Source organism: Scyliorhinus canicula, chromosome 2 (assembly GCF_902713615.1).
Source record: "Scyliorhinus canicula chromosome 2, sScyCan1.1, whole genome shotgun sequence".
Lineage (NCBI taxonomy): Eukaryota > Metazoa > Chordata > Chondrichthyes > Carcharhiniformes > Scyliorhinidae > Scyliorhinus > Scyliorhinus canicula.
The window spans coordinates 183,810,147-183,832,542 of NC_052147.1; the positions used below are offsets into that span (position 1 = coordinate 183,810,147).

General features: G+C 44.9%; 1 protein-coding gene and 1 long non-coding RNA gene across 2 annotated transcripts in view; one reads left to right on the forward strand and one right to left on the reverse strand.

Annotated features, from left to right (window-relative positions):
- Window positions 1–22,396, forward strand: part of slc40a1 (solute carrier family 40 member 1) — a 39,554-nt gene that overhangs the window by 7,649 nt on the left and 9,509 nt on the right. Inside the window, exons 4-5 of the mRNA XM_038789183.1 lie at window positions 12,279–12,394; window positions 14,498–14,624. Of these exons, the coding sequence (XP_038645111.1) occupies window positions 12,279–12,394; window positions 14,498–14,624 (243 nt within the window). The remainder of the gene's footprint in view (window positions 1–12,278; window positions 12,395–14,497; window positions 14,625–22,396) is intronic.
- Window positions 12,184–14,489, reverse strand: LOC119961819. Its single transcript, XR_005459752.1, has 2 exons — window positions 14,135–14,489; window positions 12,184–12,454 (listed from the first exon to the last, which is right to left on the reverse strand). It is a non-coding gene; the product is annotated as an uncharacterized LOC119961819 (long non-coding RNA).

A 22,396-nucleotide genomic window follows, 5' to 3' on the forward strand; every position in this document is an offset into this window, starting at 1 on the left:
GACTAAGTTGTGCAAAATATATAATGTGCATAATTTTAAATAACATTGCAGTGCTCAGTTAATGGACTTTAGAAACAAGAGTAGACTGTTCAGTCCATTGAACCTGCTCTGCCTTTCAATAGTGTAACTGGACTGTACTTCACTTCTATTTAACCATCTTTGCGCATATCCTTGATATCCTCATCTAATTAGAATCTATCAATATCAGTTTTGAAAATTTCAATTGATGCAATAACTACCACCTTTAGGAGGAGTGCATTCGAGGTTTCCACAACACTCTCTGAAAAATAGCTTCCTTAATTCAGTTCTAAATGATCTAAATCCAAGTTTATACCCCTTGTTTTGGTTTACTCCACCAGACCAGAGAGAGATGATTTGGAGTTGGGGACCAAGTGCAATGTGTCCAAGTTTGCAGACGACGCTAAGATGAGTGGTAAAGCAAAAAGTGCAGAGGATACTGGAAGTCTGCAGAGGGATTTGGATAGTTTAAGTGAATGGACTAGGGTCTGGCAGATGGAATATAATGTTGACAAATGTGAGGTTATCCATTTTGGTAGGAATAACAGCAAAAGGGATTAATATTTAAATGATAAAATATTTAAACATGCTGTTGTGCAGAGAGACCTGGGTGTCCTAGTGCATGAGTCGCAAAAAGTTGGTTTACAGGTGCAGCAGGTGATTAAGAAGGCAAATGTCGTTTTGTCCTTCATTGCTAGAGGGATGGAGTTTAAGACTCAGGAAGTTGTGCTGCAATTGTATAAGGTGTTAGTGAGGCCACACCTGGAGTATTGTGTTCAGTTTTGGTCTCCTTACCTGAGAAAGGACGTACCGGCGCTGGGGGGTGTGCAGAGGAGATTCACTAGGTTAATCCCAGAGCTGAAGGGGTTGGATTACGAGGAGAGGTTGAGTAGACTGGGACTGTACTCGTTGGAATTTAGAAGGATGCGGGTGATCTTATAGAAACATATAAAATTATGAAGGGAATAGATAGGATAGATGCGGGCAGGTTGTTTCCGCTGGCGGGTGAAAGCAGAACTAGGGGACATAGCCTCAAAATAAGGGGAAGTAGATTTACGACTGAGTTTAGGAGGAACTTCTTCACCCAAAGGGTTGTGAATCTATGAAATTCCCTGCCCAGTGAAGCAGTTGAGATTCCTTCATTAAATGCTTTCAAGATAAAGATAGATAATTTTTTGAAGAATAAAGGAATAAAGGTATATGGTGTTCGGGTGAGAAAGTGGAGCTGAGTCCACAAAAGATCAGCCATGATTTCATTGAATGGCGGAGCAGGCTCGAAGGGCCAAATGGCCTAATCCTGCTCTTAGTTCTTATGTTCTTAAAACTGTTTCTCTGTAACTACCTTAATGAATCATTCAAAAAATACCATTATCTTTTTATCATGACCATTTTAAAAATCAATTACCCTCAACTGTTAAACCTCAAGGAACACAAAAGCAAATTTCTGTAACCTGTCCTCAGAAATTAATAGTTTAAGCCCTGGTTTCATTCTGGTGAGCCTTTCCTGTTAGTTGATACTTAACTCAGGACACAGTATTCCGCATATGGTCAGACCAAGGTTCTGTACAGCTGAAACATACTTTGATCACTTTCATTTTCTGACGCCCTTGAGATAAAGACCTGCATTCTATTAGCCTTTTGGTTTCTATTAGCATTTTGGTCATTAGCAAATTCTATTAGCATTTTGGTCCAAGGGATTTTAGATTAGAATGATGTACGTCCACAGACTCTCAAATTTCTTTTGGTCCTCTATAGTTCCGAGGGGGTTATTTCAGTCGAAGGATGAAAACACACTAGATGAATACCGTGGTAATAAGATGAGCATGTTTGAAAGTTTGGACTCAACACACAATTTTGGTCCTAATTGTAAATTGCCAAAATATAAATTTGCTTGGAGGGGCTAAACTACAGATCTGCAGGTTTAGTAGTCAGTTGCTGACGAGAAGCAATTTTGTCAGTATGTATATATACATACTGACAAACACCCAATGCCTCTGAAGGTGAGGTGTGCTCTACTGGTGTACAGCAGCGCGTTGATGGATTTCTGAGAGTCAGAGGGAGAGACATACAGGTTCTCAGGTGCTGTAGTGGAGATCCTGGTTGAGGAGGTCCTGAGGGGGCGATTGACCTGCACCTGCATGGCGGAAAGATAACACTTCACCCATGTCACCTTCCTCTCTCTCTCTCTCTCACGCACTCTCTCTCTCTGTCTTTCTCTCCTGCATCTGCTGCTCTGCCTGGTCCACTATCTCCTCCCATACCAGATCCAGACCAAAAGAGATTCCTTAAGACACCCATGACGAAGCACTTTCCATCTACCAGTGTCTCACAAAAGGTTAAGTAGCACAGTACATATTCTTTTTCGGTGGAGTCACCAGAAAATTTCTGGATTCAATATTGCTTGATTGTTGGTGAAATCGTAATAAAATGTTCCAGAATGTCTTGCAATGTGCTTCAGTGGTCGTCTTAGCTCCAGCAACAATTAAAATAAAATAGCGCCTGAAATTCACACCAGCACCTTGTTTGTTTCCAAATAGCTGATCCACATTAGGGGACAGTATTAGGACAAGCAATAGACAAATAAATGTTATTTAGCCTCTTTAATAAGTGTTAGTTCATAGAACATACAGTGCAGAAGGAGGCCATTTGGCCCATCAAGTCTGCACCGACCCACCTTAAGTCCTCACTTCCACCCTATCCCTGTAACCCAATAACCCCATCTAACCTTTTAGGACACTCAGGGCAATTTAGCATGTTTAATCCACCTAACCTGCATGTCTTTGGACTGTGGCAGGAAACCGGAGTACCCGGAGGAAACCCACGCAGGCATGGGGAGAACGACCCAGACAGCGACCCAGTGGGGAATTGAACCTGGAACCCTGGCTGGCGCTGTGAAGTCACAGTGCTAACCACTAGGCTCCCGTGCTGTTCTTGCAGCTTTGTATGAACCTGTAGGAGGCTTTATATGAACTTGTAGGTGGATATTTCTGCACAGGCTTCAACTCCTGTCGTGAGATGGCATCTTGTGTTAAACATGAGCTAATCTAACACTTCAACTCAAATCTCTATTTTGGTCAGCTTGGAGAATCTTTGGCCCCTGAAGCTGCTGCTGGAAACCACCCTTTAGTTTCTCTGTTGAAGAAACGTTCTGAGTTGCCTTTCTCAGATCCAAAGTACATGTCCTCACACTCACATTATCAAACATCTTGGGCTGGATACTCAGTTCCTCAGCCCAAGTGCCGATGCCAACGGAGGATCCATGGAGTTCCACGTCGGAAAAATTGGTGCCACACCCGCTTCGATTCCGCTACCGGTGAGGGGCTAGCACCGGCACCGTGTGGAACACCCACAGAACACACGGAAAAGTGGGGAAATCGCCAGGTCCTTGGTAGACAGGCGCAGGACTATAAGCTGCAGCCACGCAAAAACTTTACACTATCCCCCACACACACACACATTGATAACGTCCGAAAATAAGGCCCTGGTTCTGCTGGACCTCGTCCCCATCCACCCCAACCCCACATCCCACCTCCTGGCCACGCCCTACTACTCCCCCCAGCCCTGGCAGAAGCCCCGGCTGGCGGCAAGAATGTTGGCAAAGTATGGTGGTGCTGGCCACTGTCCGTACGCCCTCTCTCTCTTTGCAGCCACCATGCCAGGTTCACAACCGTTCAGAGCACAGGTGGACCGCCCCATCGGGAACTCGGCACATCGGAGGTGGAGCATCGCAGCTGGGCTCACTAATGAGATGCAAACGCTGTTGCAATTGTGCACGCCGTGCATCGCAATGATGCCGTTTTGGAGGGGGCGGAGCATCATGATTTGGCGTCAAACTGGCGTCTGCCACGATTTTGGCATTGTCTATTCTCTATCCAATTGCCGTTCCCTCATATTCTAGGGATGAAGTTTTAATATCTATTTACAATTTGTAATTCACTGGATTTTCCATGATTGTCCACTAAACATGTAATTTTATTAAATTTGTATTTTATAAATTTTTTAATTCATTATTAAAAAACTACGGAAAAGATTTAATGGGGAAAAAAAGTCCCGTTTTGGGCGCATTTAGCAGAGTGTTTCTCGGAGCTATGACCCCGCTATAAAATGGGATTTACCTTTATTTCCTGCACTAATGAGCTCAGCTTGTCACGACAGGAAGAGATCGGGGTGCCATTTTTAAATGCCATCCCGATCGCTTGACTCCCCCTCAACCCATCTTATAAGGACAGAGGCACCCCCGGGCCTGATCCTCCTATTGGGCAGTCTGGCACCTGCGTACCTTAGCACCCTGGCATGCCCCTGCTCAGCTGGCAGTGCCAGGGTGCCTGAATGGCACTGCCAATGTGCCAGGCTGGCAGTGACAAGGTGCCTGGGTGACAGCAGGAGTGTCAGGGTATCACTGGTTTGTGTGGACCAGTGCTAAACAACACCACAGCGAAGGCTCCCAAGCAAGGCCGTTCGATCCAGGCCTTGAGAGACTCCGGCGCAGGCATAGTTTAGCGAGGCTAACAGCTCACTTAAATATGCAAATCTGGATCCCACCCAGTGAGGTCGAGATCCAGCTCACGACATCTCTCATGCGAGGCGTCCCGAGCGTCATAAATCTTGAATTTAGTAGCCGCATCGTGTCCCGAGTCGGGCGCGCCGAGGCCATTCCGTTGGGTCCAACATTTGGAGATTGCCCAGAATACTTGATAGTGACATTTGAAAGATATTTTCTCGTTCTAAAGTTTCTCTGGAATCTTTATATTAATCCAGGAATCTTTGACAGGAAGATTCACATCCATCAAGAGTGGAATCAGTAATATGAACATCTTACTTATGACAACTTCTAGCTTGTTGTATAACAGTAAAAAGTGATCTGGAAAATAAGGGGAGGGACACTTGTTTGCATCCAGCACAAATGCAGGCAAGTTGTATCTGGTAAAGGAAGCAGTGGTGCTGGCGTATACAAGGGAAGTATGATAGCATGCTCAGAAGCTAAACATATCTATGTGTATAACTCCTCTTTGTTCTCTTGTGCCACTTGGGGCTACTGTGTGTCAATCATTGATGCATTCCTTTTGTCACTTTTATTAGGCCTTTATGATTCTATTTTGTCTTTTTGCAGTTTTCTAAGTCAGTTTTTAGTCTTTCACTCAGATTTTGTCTGCGTCTCCTCGACTCAGTCATTCTTTTTCTCCCTTTCACCTTTGTGGGTCCAAGAATTAATCTTTCTGTCTGTTTATCTCGTTATTTTGCCATTTGCACCGATTCAGTTCGGTCACTGTGGGGATGAAGTACCTCTGTGTACTATAATTAAGTTACACTAGATGTGCATTATTGTGCAGCAATTTAGTATTTTCAATTAGCATATTTTTATTCACATTTTCCAAATTCTTTAAAGCTTGATACATTTTAATAGATGTAGCTTTCACGTTATTTATGAATTTGCTAAACTTGAGTTAAAGGCGCCCTCAGTTTGTGGCACATTAATGTATTAGCCAGGGCACAGATATCCTGCTTTGGCATTTAAATTAGTGCAGTAGAGTGGTTGGAGAGATGGACAGGAGCATTCAAAAGATGAGACATTTCTCAGGTACCTGAAGGTATCAGTTGCACTCACTTGGTCATTAAATTGATCAAGGTGCTCAGCAACAGAGAATGGTGTCCCTTAATGAGTAGCTAAATGCCGATAGTCTGTAATTAAATGTGCCAATACACTTTCCAGGAAATGTTCATATTGCCTTTACCTTAATGAAATAACAGGTTTCCCAGCTGTTTCAGAATGAAGACACAATAATTGAATGGCTCCTCAGAAATTTAATTACCTGTTCAAAGCTTGGTCTGTACAAATCCCTAGAAAACAGGATACAATAAAGCACATTCAAGAATTCAGCAGACATCAGCAGTCATTTTGTGAGCTCAAATATTCATTCCAGTTTCTTGGCCTTAGCAAGGGTGCTCCACAGTGTAACCCAGAAAGAGTTGGCAGAATATTAGAGGTGTACTGCATTCTGCTGAGACAAGAGGCGAAAATGTATGTGAGGAGTGTGAACAGAAATAAATTATGGTGCAGGAGTTGGAAGGGGAAGGTGGAACATGATGACATCCTGCCGGATTCTCTATATTATTTTCAATAAATTCAGGATACCCAATTGTTTTTTTTCCAATTAAGGGACAATTTAGCGTGGCCAATCCACCTACCATGCACATCTTTGTGTTGTGGGGTGAAACCCACGCAGACACATGGAGAATGTGCCAGCTCCACGTGGACAGTGACCTCGGGCTGGGATCGAACCTGGGTCCTCAGCGCCGTGAGGCTGCAGTGCTAACCACTGCACCACCATGCTGCCCTATCCTGCCGGATTCTCAATGAGAAATTCTTTTTGTCTGTTGATTGAACTATTTTTCTCTTATAAACAAGCATTCCTCTCAGGAGTGGCATCTTAGTTGAATAATAGCACCTTCACCTCTGTCAAAATGTTATGAAGTTTATGTTCCACCCGGGGCTCCAGCATCTAGGCTGGGATTCTCCAATAATGGGGCTATGTCCCCATGCCCATGAGAAAACGGGCGCGAATCACTCTGGATTTTTTTCTAGAATGTCTGGGGTGATTCTCTGTTTTTAAGGGGGCTTGCAGGACCCCGGAGTGCTCAACGCAGCTCCTGCTGCCGATATGGGGCCCTGCACGTCCGGCCACGGGTCCGCGCATGCTTGCGGCGGCCCCGCGCGACATTGTGGACCCACACAGTGGGCAGGCGCCGAAGACGTAGGGCCCCCCCCCCCCCCCAGATCGCGCGCTCCCGATTGCAGTCCTGGCCATCGTGGAGGCTCTCCCCGTTGACGGATCCCCCCACCCCCCACCAGGATGGCCACCGCAGCCGCTACTCTGAGCTCCCGCTGGGTGGAACCATGTTAGAACCACACCGGTGGGAACCCGGCCGGTCGTCGGTGGAGAGTTTCCGCGGGGGCCTCTTTCAACGGCCCCTGACCAGCACTGCGTCGACCGCGCATGCGTGATTGCTGGCGATTCTCCGGTCGCCGGAGAAATGCGCAAAGGTGTTGTGGGTCCGAGGTTCCATTCTCCATCATTGTGCCGGGCGCTATTTCGGCTGGGAGGCATGGAGAATCCCAGCCCTACTCTCAGCTAACACTTTCAGTGCAGTACTGAAAGTGTACTACATTGTCATGTAGAATGTGTCATTAAACTGAGGTCTTTGCCGCTTGTTTAGGTGGCCATAAAAGATCAAGTGGCACTTTATGAGGAGAATAGGACGTTCCTCTGGTGTCTTAGCCAACATTGCTAGTTGTGAAAACAGCTTAACTGGTTATCCACTTATTATTGTATGAAATGCCATACTCAGTGCAATTTTTCAATTAATTAATACAATGATATTGCAAATAAGGATGCCTTTTGAACAATTGCATCCGTGCAGGCTTCAGGTATTTATTTATTTTCCTATTAAAATGTGCTGTTGAAACCTCGGGCTGGATTCTCCGATCCCTGGTGCCAAAATCGCATTCAGCGACGGGGCAGAGTATCCACGATCATGACAGAATCGGGGGTGGCGCCGCTTTTGCAACACTCCGCCCCCTGAAAAGTGGCATACTCTCCGCTGTCTGGCTGCTAGACCCCCCCGCCCCCCCCCCCCCCCCCCCCCCACCGCCCCCCGGAGCAGGGAATCGGTGACAGCTGTGCGCCACTTTTCTGGCGCAAATCACCATTGTTTTCACGTTAGTGTGGGGTCTCCCAAACGGAGAATCCAGCCCCTCTTCTATCTCCCATTGATATAAATCATTCTAGATCATAACAGCTTGTTGTGTAATTAGTTTGTCCTTATGTTGCCTCCTTTGCCAATGACCTTAAATCTATGTTCTCTGGTTACTAGTGCCACTTATAACGGTGTAACCTGCTTTACTCTAAAGCCTTCAAGATTTTGAACATTATGACCTGGCTTTCAATCCTAGAGGCAGGTGGAGGGAGTCAGAAAATTTCCTGGTTTACCTTGCCCACCTTGGGAGGAAGCGGCAGTGAAATAAGTTTTCATTCAATTGCTGGGGGGTGGTGTCAATGGAAATCAGGCTCACTGCCGTTGGAAAGAGTTCAGAGGCGCAGACTGATAAAAAGGCCTGCCGATAGCATAACAAAGAACAGCTCTCTATTTCTTGTCCCTCACATCTCCTCACTCACCCACACACTCCTCATGTCCTATCCATGGCAACTGATGACAATTCATGCCCTCCACCCATGACCCCTCAAACCTTCCATGACCAGTTATGCCCTGTGGTCCCTCATACCGTCCATGCACTCTGTACAGAAACAATCACCCTCTAGTAACAATAGGAAGTGTGAAAAGGCTTTAACAAAACAGTCATTCTTTGATACCTTGCTAATTTCTTAAAAATAACTCCTTTTACTACAGCCCTATAAAAGGGTCAATCATCAAGATCCTTTAAAGAATCAATAGCTGAAACTGCCAGCACTTCATACCTCTTCATCTTGTGTGAATAAACATGGTGCAGTTCACAGATAAAGGGATGTCAATCAAGCAATGTTTCAACAGGCTAATGAATGTCTGGGCTCTCAGCCAAGACTGCATAATGAGGCTTATCTGAGAGCCCTGACATCCATTTGCTTTTTCACAGATCCTAATGTTATTATAGGATGCATTGGTTCTGTACAGAGTGCATAGTGAGCAAATCGGCATGGAAGTGCCATGGCTTGGCAGGGAGGGTATGTGGGAACATGGGGGTGGGAGGAGGGTCATCGCTTGGGACGGGTTCAACCTTTCAAATTTATCTTTCAAAGGGTTCCCTCATCCATACTAATTTCACTTCTGAGGGAGACTACTAGTCCATTAAAAGCTGGCCTGATTTCATGAAAATTGCAGGAGACTAGAAGTCTATACCTGCTATGGAGCCAGCCAGGTTGGAGTGTAGGTTGTGGGCTCGTGACCCAAACTAGCCCACATCTGTAACCGGCATGGGTGAAAATTTTGGGCCCCAGGAATGGGGTCGTAAATCTGGAATTGGGTCTCAGTCACCATTTGTTCTCACTGGTACTATTTTGAAGCAGAAAATGGAATTAACCTGACACTACATTAGTGCAAACGAGTACCCAAAATGTGCAAAGTACAGTTGTGCATTACAGTTTGTAAAGTTTCACTACTATTTAATGCCTGTACTGTAACAGTATTTCAAACTTATATATGTATTATTGTGTCCTTGGTTCACCACTGCTTTCTCTATCCATTCTGTTGCCCACACAGTGGATTACATTTTATGTATCCCTGCTGGGTGAGATTTTGGTGGGGCAGAGGATGTAAAATAGAGCGGGTGCCCATCCTACCAGCTTCGCCCAAGCTCCCCTCATAATATAGGAGGGGTAGGTGGGCGCCAGAATCGGCAGCACATCCATAATATTTAAATAAATAATACGCGGCCTATGCTATAAGACATTTGGCTTGGGCAGCTGGGCAGGAGTGGACAGCCCCATTTGTGGGCTGGTCGGCTGCCGTTTATGGATCACAGCGCAGCCACCCCTCTAAGATAGAACACCCCCCCTTTTCTCTACCCACCTCTGCATTTAATGCACCCCCCCATCCCACTGCACAAGACCCTGCCCAAGACTCTGGATTTACCTGGGCTCCATTGGACCTTTGACTTCATGGTTGCAGTCGTGCAAATTACAAATACGCAGTCGACAATTCTAATTGCAAACATGCATTTGACAAATCAATTTTACTGAACACTGTTCATTGGCTAAATTAAAAAATATTTCACTGCTGATCGCTGGTTAAGTATCAATCTTGATCACATTATTTACCACTTGCTTATAATCTCCACAAATCCAGATGGATCCACTGGCTTTTTGAATGATCACAATGGTGCAGCCCCTTCACTGCTCTTCATCTCCTTAACTGCCCTTGTTCTTTCATAGAATCCCTAGAGTGCAGAAGCAGGCTATTTGGCCCAGGGAGTCTGCATCAATGCTCTCAGCCCACTCCTCTTCCCCATCCCCATAACCTCACCCAACCTTTGGGGGAATTTAGCATGGCCAATTCACCTAACCTGCACATCTTTGGAGTGTTGGAGGAAACTGGAGCACCCAGAATAAACCCACACAGACACAGGGAGAATGTGCAAACTCCAGGCAGTCACTCAAGGTCAGAATTGAAACTGGGTCCCTGGCGCTGTGAGGCAGCCGTGCTAACCACTGTGCCACTCTATTGAACTCTTTGCTTACTGCTTCTACTGTGCTTAAGGCATTGATCTCGCTTGAAAAATGTCAGATACACATTGCCCTTTATCCTAACTTCAGCCTTGTGATGCCTAATTTTACATTTGGTCCTCCTTGTTCAAAGATCAGTATGTGCAGGGCAGCTCGGTGGCGCAGTGGCAGCAATGCAGTCTCACGGTGCCAAGGTCTCAGGTTCGATCCCAGAGGTGGGTCACTGTCCATGTGGCGTTTGCACATTCTCCCCGTCTTTGCGTGGGTTTCGCCCCTACAACCTAAAGATGTGCAGGGTAGGTGGATTGACCACACAAAATTGCCACTTAATTGGAAAAAATGAATTGGGTACTCTAAATGTAAATAATAAAAAAAAAGATCAGTATGTGCTCTCTTAGCAGTTCCTGAAACAGACATTCTATTACTGATCACGACTGTGAATAATTGGCCTTTTTTAATTAGTTTCTTAAGCCAATTTCTTCCTATCAAGGAGTTTGTCACCTTCTACTGCTACCAATGGCAAATTAAGAATGCATCATCATATCCCAACCTAACACTACGTTCATTTAACACAAGGATACAGTTACTGGAATAATTAGTAAGTTTCACACCAGTTTAGTGTAAGGGAATGTGACTGAAGGATCTCTTGTACTCTCTTCCTGAAATAACACTCGCGTCTGCAGCTGGATCAACGATGAAAATAAGTAGTGAATCTCTGACTTTCATTTTTACTGTGGGCAGTGCAATTTTATCTTCAGCCCTCTTACTCTCATCTTCTATGTGCTATTTTTCTTGCTCTCTGACTGAGTATAAGTCTTGCTCAATAACATTAACTTCTGTTTCCATTATTATCACATCCACATTTGAGGATTTCCTGAATCCTGAACTAGCCTTGACCTGCTGCATGGTTATGACCTGGTGCTTTATGGCGACCTTAAGCATTACTATTTCCTCCTCTTCTGTATGCCATCTCAATATCAGAGACCTGCATCCAGGAGTCCTTGATATATTCCAGTAAAGTTCCCTACTGGCGGCATGGTTTTATAAAATTAGTGCTTCAATGCAAGTAATCTCAAAAGGAGTGAAATTCCATCTCTTTAAAGGGGCGGGATTCTCCTGTACCTGGCAGGGCGGGGGTCCCGGCGGGACGGAGTGGCGTGAACCGCTCCGGCATCGAGCCGCCCCAAAGGTGCAGAATCCTCCGCACTTTCAGGGGCTAGGCCAGCGCCGGAGTGGTTTGCGCCCCGCTAGCCGGTGTGGAAGGCCTTTGGTGCCGCGCCAGCCAGGGCCGAAGAGACTCCGCCGGCCGGCGCGGGTCTGTGCATGTGCGGGAGCGTCGGCAGCCACTGACATCATCCCCGCACATGCGCGAGGGGGGGGGGGGTTCACCTTCGCGCCGGATATTGTGGAGGCCTACACGGCCAGCGCATAGGAAAATAGTGCCCCCATGGCACAGGCCCGCCTGCGGATAAGTGGGCCCCAATCGCGGGCCAGGCCACCGTGGAGGCACCCCTGGGGCCAGATCGCCCCGCGCCCCCCACAGGACCCCGGCGCCCGCCCGCGCTGCCAGGTCCCGCTGGTAAGGGACCTAGTCCAATCTACGGCGGTGGGACCTGCATAGAACGAGCGGGACTTTGGCCCATTGCGGGTCGGAGAATCGCCAGGGGGGGGGGGGGGGGGGGGGGGGGCACTGCGTGCGGCCGCCGATTGGCACGGTGCGATTCCCGCCCCCGCCGAATCTCCAGTGAATTCGGCAGCCGGTGGGGGCGTCCCCCGGTGATTCTCAGAATCCCGCCCCCATTCTCTACTCCTGACAGAAGACTTTAGCATCCAAAGAGACTTAATTTTTGTATTTTTCTGAATACTTACGAGATATTTTATTTATATTTGTCTATGTATAAAAATTGTGAAGCATTAGACATGGTATAAATAACTAAGTTGTGGAAAACACTGACATTCACAGGTTTTTAATTTCAAAAATTATGTTGTGAATAATTGTAATGAATTTGAATGTAACTGATTTAATCCTTTTCCATCCTGTGATAGTTGCCCAAACATCCTTGATTGTTCAGAATGTCTCAGTCATCATTTGTGGTGTCATCTTGATGATGGTTTTCCTCTTTAAATCTCCACTTAGCACCATGTTCCATGGATGGTTACTTGTAAGTCTTCATTATTAGTTGTTCAGTGATTCTGTTCTGAATTTTTCAATAATGCTAATCCTTTAATGAAATATTGTAAATATAGACATATGTTAGTCAATGTTGTTCTTTCCTCCATCATAAGGTCAGAGGTAGAAATGTTTGCTGATGATTGCACAGAGTTCAGTGCCACTCATATACTGAAACAATCCATACCCGCAAGACCTGGATAACATTAAGGTTTGGGCTGATAAGTGGCAAGTGGCATCCATGTTGCACAATTGATGGACAATGTCCATCTCCAACATGAGACTATCTAACCAATCTCCCCTTGACATTCAATGGCATCACCATCACTGATTCCCACACTATCAACATCCAGCTTAAGAATATTGTGGTTATAAGAGCAGGTTGTAGACTGGGAACTCTGCAGTGAGTAATTCACCTCCTGATTCCCCAAAGCTTGTCCACCATCTGCAAGGCAGAAAGGCAGGAGTGTGATGGAATACACTTCACTCTCCTGGATTAATGCACCTTTTTCATTTCAACAATATTCAGGAAGTTCAGCACCATCCAGGACAAAGAAGACCGCTTGATTGGCATCCCATGTGCCACCTCAAGAATTTACCTTCCCCCAATATAGTGAAAAAAAAATCCCTGGACCAATCCATAGCAGATGTGTCTGTCATCTTGCAATCTCATTATTTGAGGAGAATAGGGTTAGGTCCCCACAGAACAAGTAAGCACACTGCAAATCCAGAACCTTCATCTGCCATTCCAACAGTATCTTAATAAGTACGATTTGTAGTTGGATCTGCAAATCAAAATTTGATTTAACATCTCAAATGAGAAAACGCCAACCAGACGATGAACAATTGTTAAATTGTTCATCGAAGTGACAGAAGAATCCATCCTTCATCCCTCACTGTCAGTCACTTCAGAAAGTCCTTCTTTTTCCTCCTGGTTTATGAGGAGCACTCCAGCTCCTCTGGACATCTTTGACCCTAGATTCCACCTCCTGCACCTCCCCCTCACCCAGCTCTACCATCCCCACCAGCTTCCACCAAATATGATCATCTCGGATCCCCTTTGTCTCACTCCTTCTCCCATTTTACTTATCTTGTCAATGCCTGTTTCCTTGAGAGCCCAGTCTTGTTTTAAGTTCCTGCCGGCTGGCCTCCACATAATTTAGTGAAGTTCAGAATGGACCAATTTAAATAAGGCCCAGAAGTTAAGGTAACCTCAACCTCACGCTGGCCCCTGCAGTCCCACCTCAGACCAAAATCTGGGCTTTAATCTTTGCCCTGGTGACATCAAGAGCTGTAAGAGTGTGATCATTTAAATTGTTTCCACCATTTTCTAGCTCTTTTGTTTTATTGTTTTGAATCAACTTCCTTTAGACTATTGTACTGCTTCACAACATAGTAAATGTAATTGCAGGCTACCATTTATAACTGTGCATTGTCAATCCTCTAGTGCTTTAGCAAACTAGCAGTTTCCCCAGTCATTACAAAATGCTGTCTGTGGAGGTCATGAGAGAGGTTACACTGACATAAAAAGTCATTCTTGCTTACTCTGCTTGTGTTAAATCGAAGGGCATATATTGTCAGAGACTCCTTTCACATTTTCAGATTACAGTTGAAGTTGCATTATTAAAGACAGTAGGAAAAATCCTAATGTGCCATTAACAATAAGAATGCTTGTTGAGTTTCAGATGGCAGTTATATTTTTAACCGTCTTCTGGAATATTGATCCAAATACCTGCTTGTCTCTGTTATTGTGTAGACTGTTGATGTTAGCAGGTCACACAGCTCAATCATGTTCTCCCCTCCTAGGATGGTGTCCAGCTTTTTAAATTGGGGGGCAATGTTCAGACAAGAGGTAGCAATTCTTATTAACTCCATGAGAGACATCAACAGTGGATCTGACGGTTTACAAAAAGCCCTTGATGGGAGTTAATTTTTCTCATGTTAGAAAAAGCAGAAACATAAAGATATAATTAATTTAAACTAAAATAGTATCCTTTGCAGAAACCCAGAGTTTAATATTGAAGTTATTATTTTTAAATGTCGGTCTATTAGTCAATTGTTATTCTAATGCTATTTTCATTTAAAATTGTTACAGACAGCCTGCTATATTTTCGTCATTACTATTGCCAACATTGCAAATCTAGCAAGTACTGCTATGGGGATCACAATTCAAAGAGACTGGATTGTTGTTGTTGCGGGTGAAGACAGAAGTAGACTGGCAGGTAAGAGTTAATGTTGCATTCTTTAATCCCAATGCTACATGAAAAGCATGCATCCTGGACCTGCAGAGAAACATTTGGTCATTGCTGCTGAATCTGCAGGTTTGTTCAGATAATGATGACCTACCCCCATACAACGTGAAAGAAAAATGAAGGTTCAGTATACGCATTGGGTAATTGACATATTCTGACAATTTACATTCGTACTTCTTACAGACCTGATCATCTGTTCATAAAAAACTTGTGCTAATGCTACCATAACCTGCAGCAAAGTTCATTTTATATCCTGTTTCGGGTGTCTGTGTTTTATCTGGCACTTTTGTAAAGAATAAATCAATTAAATGTCAAGTCAAGGCCCTAGTCTTTCCCAATAGATTTACATAAGGATAATCATTGATTAATTTGCTTAGCGAATTGTTAAAAGTGGCAAGTTAGTATATCAGCTTGTTCCATGTACACAATGGCCAGGAGTTTCACTCCCAGGTCGGTTGAGCAGAGTCAGGACATTTCCCAGCTCCATAAATCCGACACGCGACAAAGACACGCAGAATTTGGGGTTTTTAATTTGGGGGTCAGCTTGATTGGGTCCGCCATCCCTGGAACAAGTAGACGTTGCTGGGCACGGAGGCGCGTTGGGCAGCAGGCCAAAAAAAACAATAAGAGAAAAAATTGCTCCCAACATTCACCCCTCATTGCCTGCACACCACCACACACTCCTCATTCCCGTGCCATGCCAACAGGTCCCCCACCCACCTCCCCATGGACTCCAATACTTTTCATGAAAACCTGCGCCCCTGTACTTACACCCATAGCACCTAAACCCCATATGCCACCCTATGCCCTCTACCCATCCTCCACAGTCTCTCATATCCCCACACCAAATCATTTCACCACATTCCCTGGCCTTTTATAACTTCAATGCCAATTTAGTAGCAACTCATGTCAACCAATGCCTCCACCCACAACCCTTTTACCCTTTTACCTTCCAAGCCAACTCACCTAGTATCTACAATGGGCAAACCTGCGGAGCCATGCTGACATAACTATTTTATGTGTCTATTAATGGCACCACTATTTAAAAGAAACTCTCATTGATTAAATAAAATATTCAATACTTTGACAGTTTGACAGCTACAATTGGTTTTGACAGTTAAAATAAATTTTGACAGTTCTTTGCTGGTTCTTTGCCAGTTTGTTGATAGTTTGACAGGTTTTTAAAATAAATTTAGAATACCCATTTATTTTTTTCCCAATTAACCGGCAATTTAGCGTGGCCAATCCACCTAACCTGCACATCTTTTTGGGTTGTGGGGCTGAAAACCATGCAGACACGGGGACAATGTGCACGGAGAGTGACCCAAGGCTGGGATTCGGACCCGGGTCCTCAGCGCCGTAGTCCCAGTGCTAACCACTGCGCTACCTGCTACCCTAACAGTTTTTGTTTTGAGAGCTTTGCAGTTCTTTGATAGCTTTGACAGGTTTGACAGTTCTTTGTCATTTTTACAGTTCTTTGACAGGTTTGAGAGTTCCAGTGCATGTTTCTATCCACATTCATGTCGACATTTAACAATCCCAAAGAGCACATGGCCTCTCCCAAAAGGTGCCTTACCTCAACTGAAGGGGACCTATCCTCTCCCAAAGGTGACCCAGGACTATCTCAAATGCCTTACCTATCCAAAAGGGTACCCTGGCTATCTAAACCTGCTCGTAGCTGGTTGAATCTGTATATTTTGGGTTTGAGGCATCTCTCACTTCAAAATCACACATGAATGGAGGCAGCTGCTGATTTATGTGGGTAGGTGCATCCAGAAAGAATGGATAAACAATTTAAAATACACTTCAATTCCCCCACTCCTCTATGAAAATGGTGGAGCCTGGGTTTGGGTCTGGGTTCAAGCCTTTCCGTCTACCTGAAGGTTCAGCCCTATGTGTGAAGCAGCTTCCAGGTGAGATGGTAATTTTAGAGTAGATAGCCCCTTTTGAACTTCAGTTTCCTTTTTATTACTGTGTAAAAAGTCAATTTATTATGTAGCCATATAAACCAGGCTTGATTCCTGGAACTGAGAAGGTTCATTGCAGAATGGCCTCTGTTGGCCTCAGTGCTCCTGAGCTAAAGAGCACAGAATCAGGATTGACTTCTGCTTTTGGGCATACTCCTGTGAAACCTGCTGTAAAGTACACTCATGCAGATGTCAGACAAGAACAGGATTTTGGTTGTGAGGCATCTCCCCTGACTCACGCAACTGCAGCCCCTCAAAGTTTGCCTCCTTCAGAAGAGAGCAAGACTGGAAAAGGAAAAACAATTGTCAAATCAGTTATAAAGTGAAAATTGTTTGAAAGGTACAACATATCCAATGTCATGAAATATCCCATAGTAATATGAGGCAATATTTAAAATCTCTTGCGCAGTCCTTTTAAGTACAGGACCGTAATGTAGGAGTAGCATTTTACTGCAATCCCAAGATATAGTTTAAATTGAGCTCAGTGCATATGTCAAAGAACACAATATGTTTTAATTGGACTGCTAGGGTTTTATACAAATGCATAATGGGCGGCACGGTAACACAGTGGTTTAGCACTGTTGTTTCACAGCGCCAGGGCCCCAGGTTCGATTCCCGGCTTGGGTCACTGTCTGTGCGGAGTCTGCACTTTCTCCCCGTGTTTGCGTGGGTTTCCTCCGGGTGCCTCCCACAAGTCCCGAAAGATGGGCTGTTAGGTAATTTGGACATTTGAGTTCCCCCTCTGTGTACCCGAACATGTGCCAGAATGTGGAGACTAGGGGCTTTTCACGGTAACTTCATTGCAGTGTTAATGGAAGCTTATTTGTGACAATAAAGATTATTATTATGATTAATATTTTTCCTCACAGCCTTTGGCGCAAAGGTCCGGATCCACCCTCTGTGGGAATGATAGCGAGCAGGATGGACAATTTAAATGGATCATTAAAAGGTCCGTTGTCCCCAGAGACAATTTCCGATTCCCGGGTGGACAGAACAGAAATTCCCCATAGGACCATAAGGCATAGGAGCAGAATTAGGCTGCTCGGCCCAACGAGTCTGCTCCGCCATTCCATCATGGCTGACATTTTTCTCATCCCATTCTCCTGTATTCTCCCTATAACCCCTGATCCCCTTATTAATCAAGAACCTATCTATCTCTGTGATTTCGCCTCTACAGCCTTCTGCAGCAAAGAGTTCCACAAATTCAAGAAATTCCTCCTCATCTCTGTTTTGAAGTATCGTCCCTATAGTCTGAGATTGTGCTCTCTGGTACTAGTTTTTCCTACTAGTGGAAACATCCTCTCCACATCCACTCGATCCAGGCCTCACAGTATCCTATGAGTTTCAATAATATCCCCCCTCATCCTTCTGAACTCCAACGAGTACAGACCCAGAGTCCTCAACCATTCCTCATATGACAAGCTCTTTATTCCAGGGATCATTCTTGTGAACCTCCTCTGGACCCTTTCCAAGGCCAGCACACCCTTCCTTAGATATGGGGCCCAAAACTGCTCACAATACTCCAATCGGGGTCCGACCAGAGCCGTTATACGGCCTCAAAAGTACATCCTTGCTCTTGAATTCTAGCCCTCTCGACATGAATGCTAACATTGCATTTGTCTTCCTAATTGCCGACTGAACTTGCACGTTTACCTTAAGAGAATCTTGAACAAAGACTCCCAAGTCCCTTTGTGCTTCTGATTTCCTAAGCATTTCCCCATTTAGAGAATAGTCTATGCCTCCATTCCTCCTTCCAAAGTGCATAACCTCACACATTGTATTCCATCTGCCATTTCTTTGCCCACTCTACTAGTCCTCAATACGACCTGACACTCTACAGATGTTTGTATCATCTGCAAACTTAGCAACAGTGCCTTCAGTTCCTTCTTCCAGATTGTTAATTTATATTGTGAAAAGTTGTGGTCCCAGCAAAGACCACTGAGGCACACCACTAGCTACCGGCTGCCATCTTGAAAAAAGACCCCTTTATCCCCACTCTCTGTCTTCTGCCAATCAGCCAATCCTCCATCCATGCCAGGTCCTTACCCTTAACGCCATGGTCTCTTAACCTATTTAACAGTCTCCGATGCAGCACCTTGTCAAAGGCCTTCTGAAAATTTTAATAAATCACGTCCACTGGTTCTCCCTTGTTACCACCTCAAAGAACTCTTAACAGATTTGTCAGACATGACCTCCCCTTGGTGAAGCCATGCTGACTCTGTCCTATTTTATCATGCACTTCCAAGTACTCCACGATCTCATCTTAAATAATGGACTCTAAAATCTTGCTAATGACTAAAGTCAGGCTAACCGGCCTATAATTTTGCATCTTCTGCCTCCCTCCCTTCTTAAACAGCGGTATTACATTAGCTACTTTCCAGTCATCTGGGACCCTTCCTGCCTCATGTGAGACCTGAAAGATCACCCCAATGCCTCCACTATCTCCTCAGCAATCTCCTTAAGAACTCTGTGGTGTAGTCCATCCGGTCCAGATGATTTATCCACCTTCAGAACTTTCAGTTTCCCCAGAACCTTCTCCTTAGTGTAGCCACTACACTCACCTGTGCCCCCTGATTCTCCTGGAGCTCTGGCATACCACTGGTGTCTTCCACTGTGAAGACTGATGCAAAGTAACTATTCAGTTCTTCTGCCATTTCTTTATTTACTATTATTACTTCTCCAGCCTCATTTTGCAGTGGTCCAATGTCTATTTTTGCCTCGCTGTTACCTTTTATATATTGAAAAAAATTCTTCCTATTTCTTTTATATTACTCGCTAGCTTGCACTCATATTTCATTTTTTAGTTGTCCTCTGCTTGCTTTTAAAGGTTTCCCTATCCTCTGAGTTCCCAATAATCCTCATCATTTTGTATGCTTTTTCTTTAGCTTTTATGCTGTCCTAGACTTCCCTCGTCAGCCATGGATGCCTTGTCCTCCCCTTAGCATGTTTTCTCCTCCTTGCGATGAATGTCTATTGTGCCTCCTGAATAACCCCCCAAAACTCCTGCCATTGCTGTTCCACTGTCTTCCCTGCTAGGCTCCCTTTCCAATCCACTCTGACCAGCTCCTCCCTCATGTCTTTGCAGTTACCTTTATTTAATTGTAATACCGTTGCATCTGGTTCCAGCTTCTCCCTCTCAACTGCAGGGTAAATTCTATCATATTGTAGTCACTGCTCCCTAAGGGTTCCTTCACCTTATGTTCCCCGATCAAGTCTGCCTCATTACACACCACATCCAGAATTGCCTGTTCCCTAGTAGGCTCTGTCACAAGCTGCTCCAAAAAAACATCTTAGACATTCCACAAATTCCTTTTCTTGGGATCACTTACCAACCTGGTTATCCCAGTCCACCTGCATATTGAAGTCCCCCATGATTATTGTAATATTGCCTTTTTTACATGCCTTTTCTATCTCCTGATTTATTTTCTGTCCCACATCCTGACTACTGCTAGGGAGCCTGTACATAACTCCCATGAGGGTCTTTTTACCTTTGCGATTCCTCAACTTTACCCACAGAGATTCTATGCCTTCTGAATCTATATCGCTTCTTGCTATCGATTTAACTTCATTCCTTACTAACAATGTAACCCCACCTCCTCTCCCTAATTGCCTGTCCTTTCGATAGGACACATACCCTTGGATATTTAGATCCCAGCCCTGCTCCCTTGCAGCCACGTCTCTGTGATTCCCACATTATACTCGCCAATTTCAATGTGCACAACAAGCTCATTTACCTTGTTCTGTATACTGCGCGCATTTAGGTACAACACCCTCAGTTCTGCATTGACCACCTCCCTTCTCATACTTGTCACCTTTTTTGCTCTGCCTCAGGTTAGATTCCTGCTGCCTTTTATACTCTCTGTTCTATTACGTGGTCTGAAACTTTATTAACTTCTCTTGAGTCCTCGGCTTCTTTAACTAGTTGAAAGTCCTCATCATTAACCTGCACTTCTACCTTTTCCTTTAACTTTGATTTTCCAATTCTCCATGCAACTGAACCCCCCCCCCCCCCCCCCCACTATTTAGTTAAAGCCCATTCTTCAGCCCTAGTTATACGATTCGCCAGGACTCTGCCCCAGCATGATTCAGATGAATACCGTCCCATCAAAACAGGTCCCCTCTTCCCCAGTACTGGTGCCAATGTCCCATGAACTCAATTCCATTCCTCCCACGCATTTACCTCCTGATTCTTATTAACCCTATGTCAATTAGCTCGGGGCTCCGGTAGCAATCCAGAGATTATTACCTTTTTGGATCTGCTTTTTAAGTTAGCTCCTGTTCCTCTTCTACCTATGTCATTGGTACCTACATGGACCACGGCAACTGGATCTTTACCCTCCCATTCCAAGTTCCTCTGCAACCCAGATGAGATATCTGAGAAACAGTTGCTGATGTGTCGAATCATGTTGACTGGGACCGCCTTTCATGCTGCAACCTTCCTCCTGCTTTGCAGCTGGGGAGGCTCATTGTCTTCTTTTGCCTGTCCTGCAGTTGAGGATATTTTTGGACCACATTTTGTCTGGCAACTGCCCTCTGACCTTGCTGCCCCACCTAAGCAAGGAGGTCCTGAAGGCATTGAGCAAGAGATTGTTGAAGCACACATGCCTCTAAGCCACGTGAAGATGGTGATCCAGAGAGGTTATTCCTTTGCTTTTCCTTTGATGCATTGATCTTAGCAGAACAAGCTTCTTACAACCATCTAAATAACCATCTAAACCAACTATTCTAAATAAAATAAAAGTGTGCCTAAGCTTCCTTGACTGGTTGAGGCTGAGAATGGAATTTTGTGTCTATTTTCACAGTTTATTCTAATGGGTGCACCTATATCTTGTGCTGGCTTTCTGTGTTGTCTGCTTTCCTTGCTTTCCATCCATCAGGTTCGATTCCGGCTTGGGTCACTGTCTGTGCGGAGTCTGCACATCCTCCCCGTGCGTGCGTGGGTTTCCTCCGGGTACTCCGGTTTCCTCCCACAGTCCAAAGATGTGCAGGTTAGGTGGATTGGCCATGGTAAATTGCCCTTAGTGTCCAAAATTGCCCTTAGTGTTGGGTGGGGTTATTGGGTTATGGGGATAGGGTGGAGGTGTTGACCTTGTGTAGGGTGCTCTTTCCAAGAGCCGGTGCAGACTCGATGGGGTGAATGGCCTCCTTCTGCACTGTAAATTCTATGATCTATCAATGATTTCTGTCACCTGCAGCTTTCTATCAGGCCTCTCCTGGTACCTGTACATACAGCATCTTGCTCCCCTCCCTATCTTGTCTCTTCAATTCAAGCCTCTGGTAGCCTTTGGCCCAACATTGCTGCCAACATCTGTTTCCCTCCACGACTGTTAATGACACCTAGACCCTGAGCTCCCAGCACCACCACTGATGCCTCCAGTGGCAGCCTGTGGTGTGCAGCCAATAACCCTGACTCCAAAAAAGTATTCTTTTATAAATAATCCAACTAGCTCTAACCCTCTTTTTTTTATATATATCTGTGTTTATATAGCACCTTACTGGCATTTAGAAGAATTAGAGGGGATCTAACGAGAACATATAAAATTCTGCAGGGCTGGACAGACTGGATGCAGAGGTGTTGTTTCCTCTGGGTGGGAATCTAGAACAAGGGTTCACAGGCCCAGAACATGGGGTAGACCATTTCGGACCGAGATGAGGAGAAACTTCTTGACTTAGAGGTTGGTGAACCTGTGGAATTCTCTACCACAGAAACTGTGGAGGCCAAGTTACTGAATATGTTTAAGAAGAAAGTAGATATATTTCTAGACTCTAAAGGTA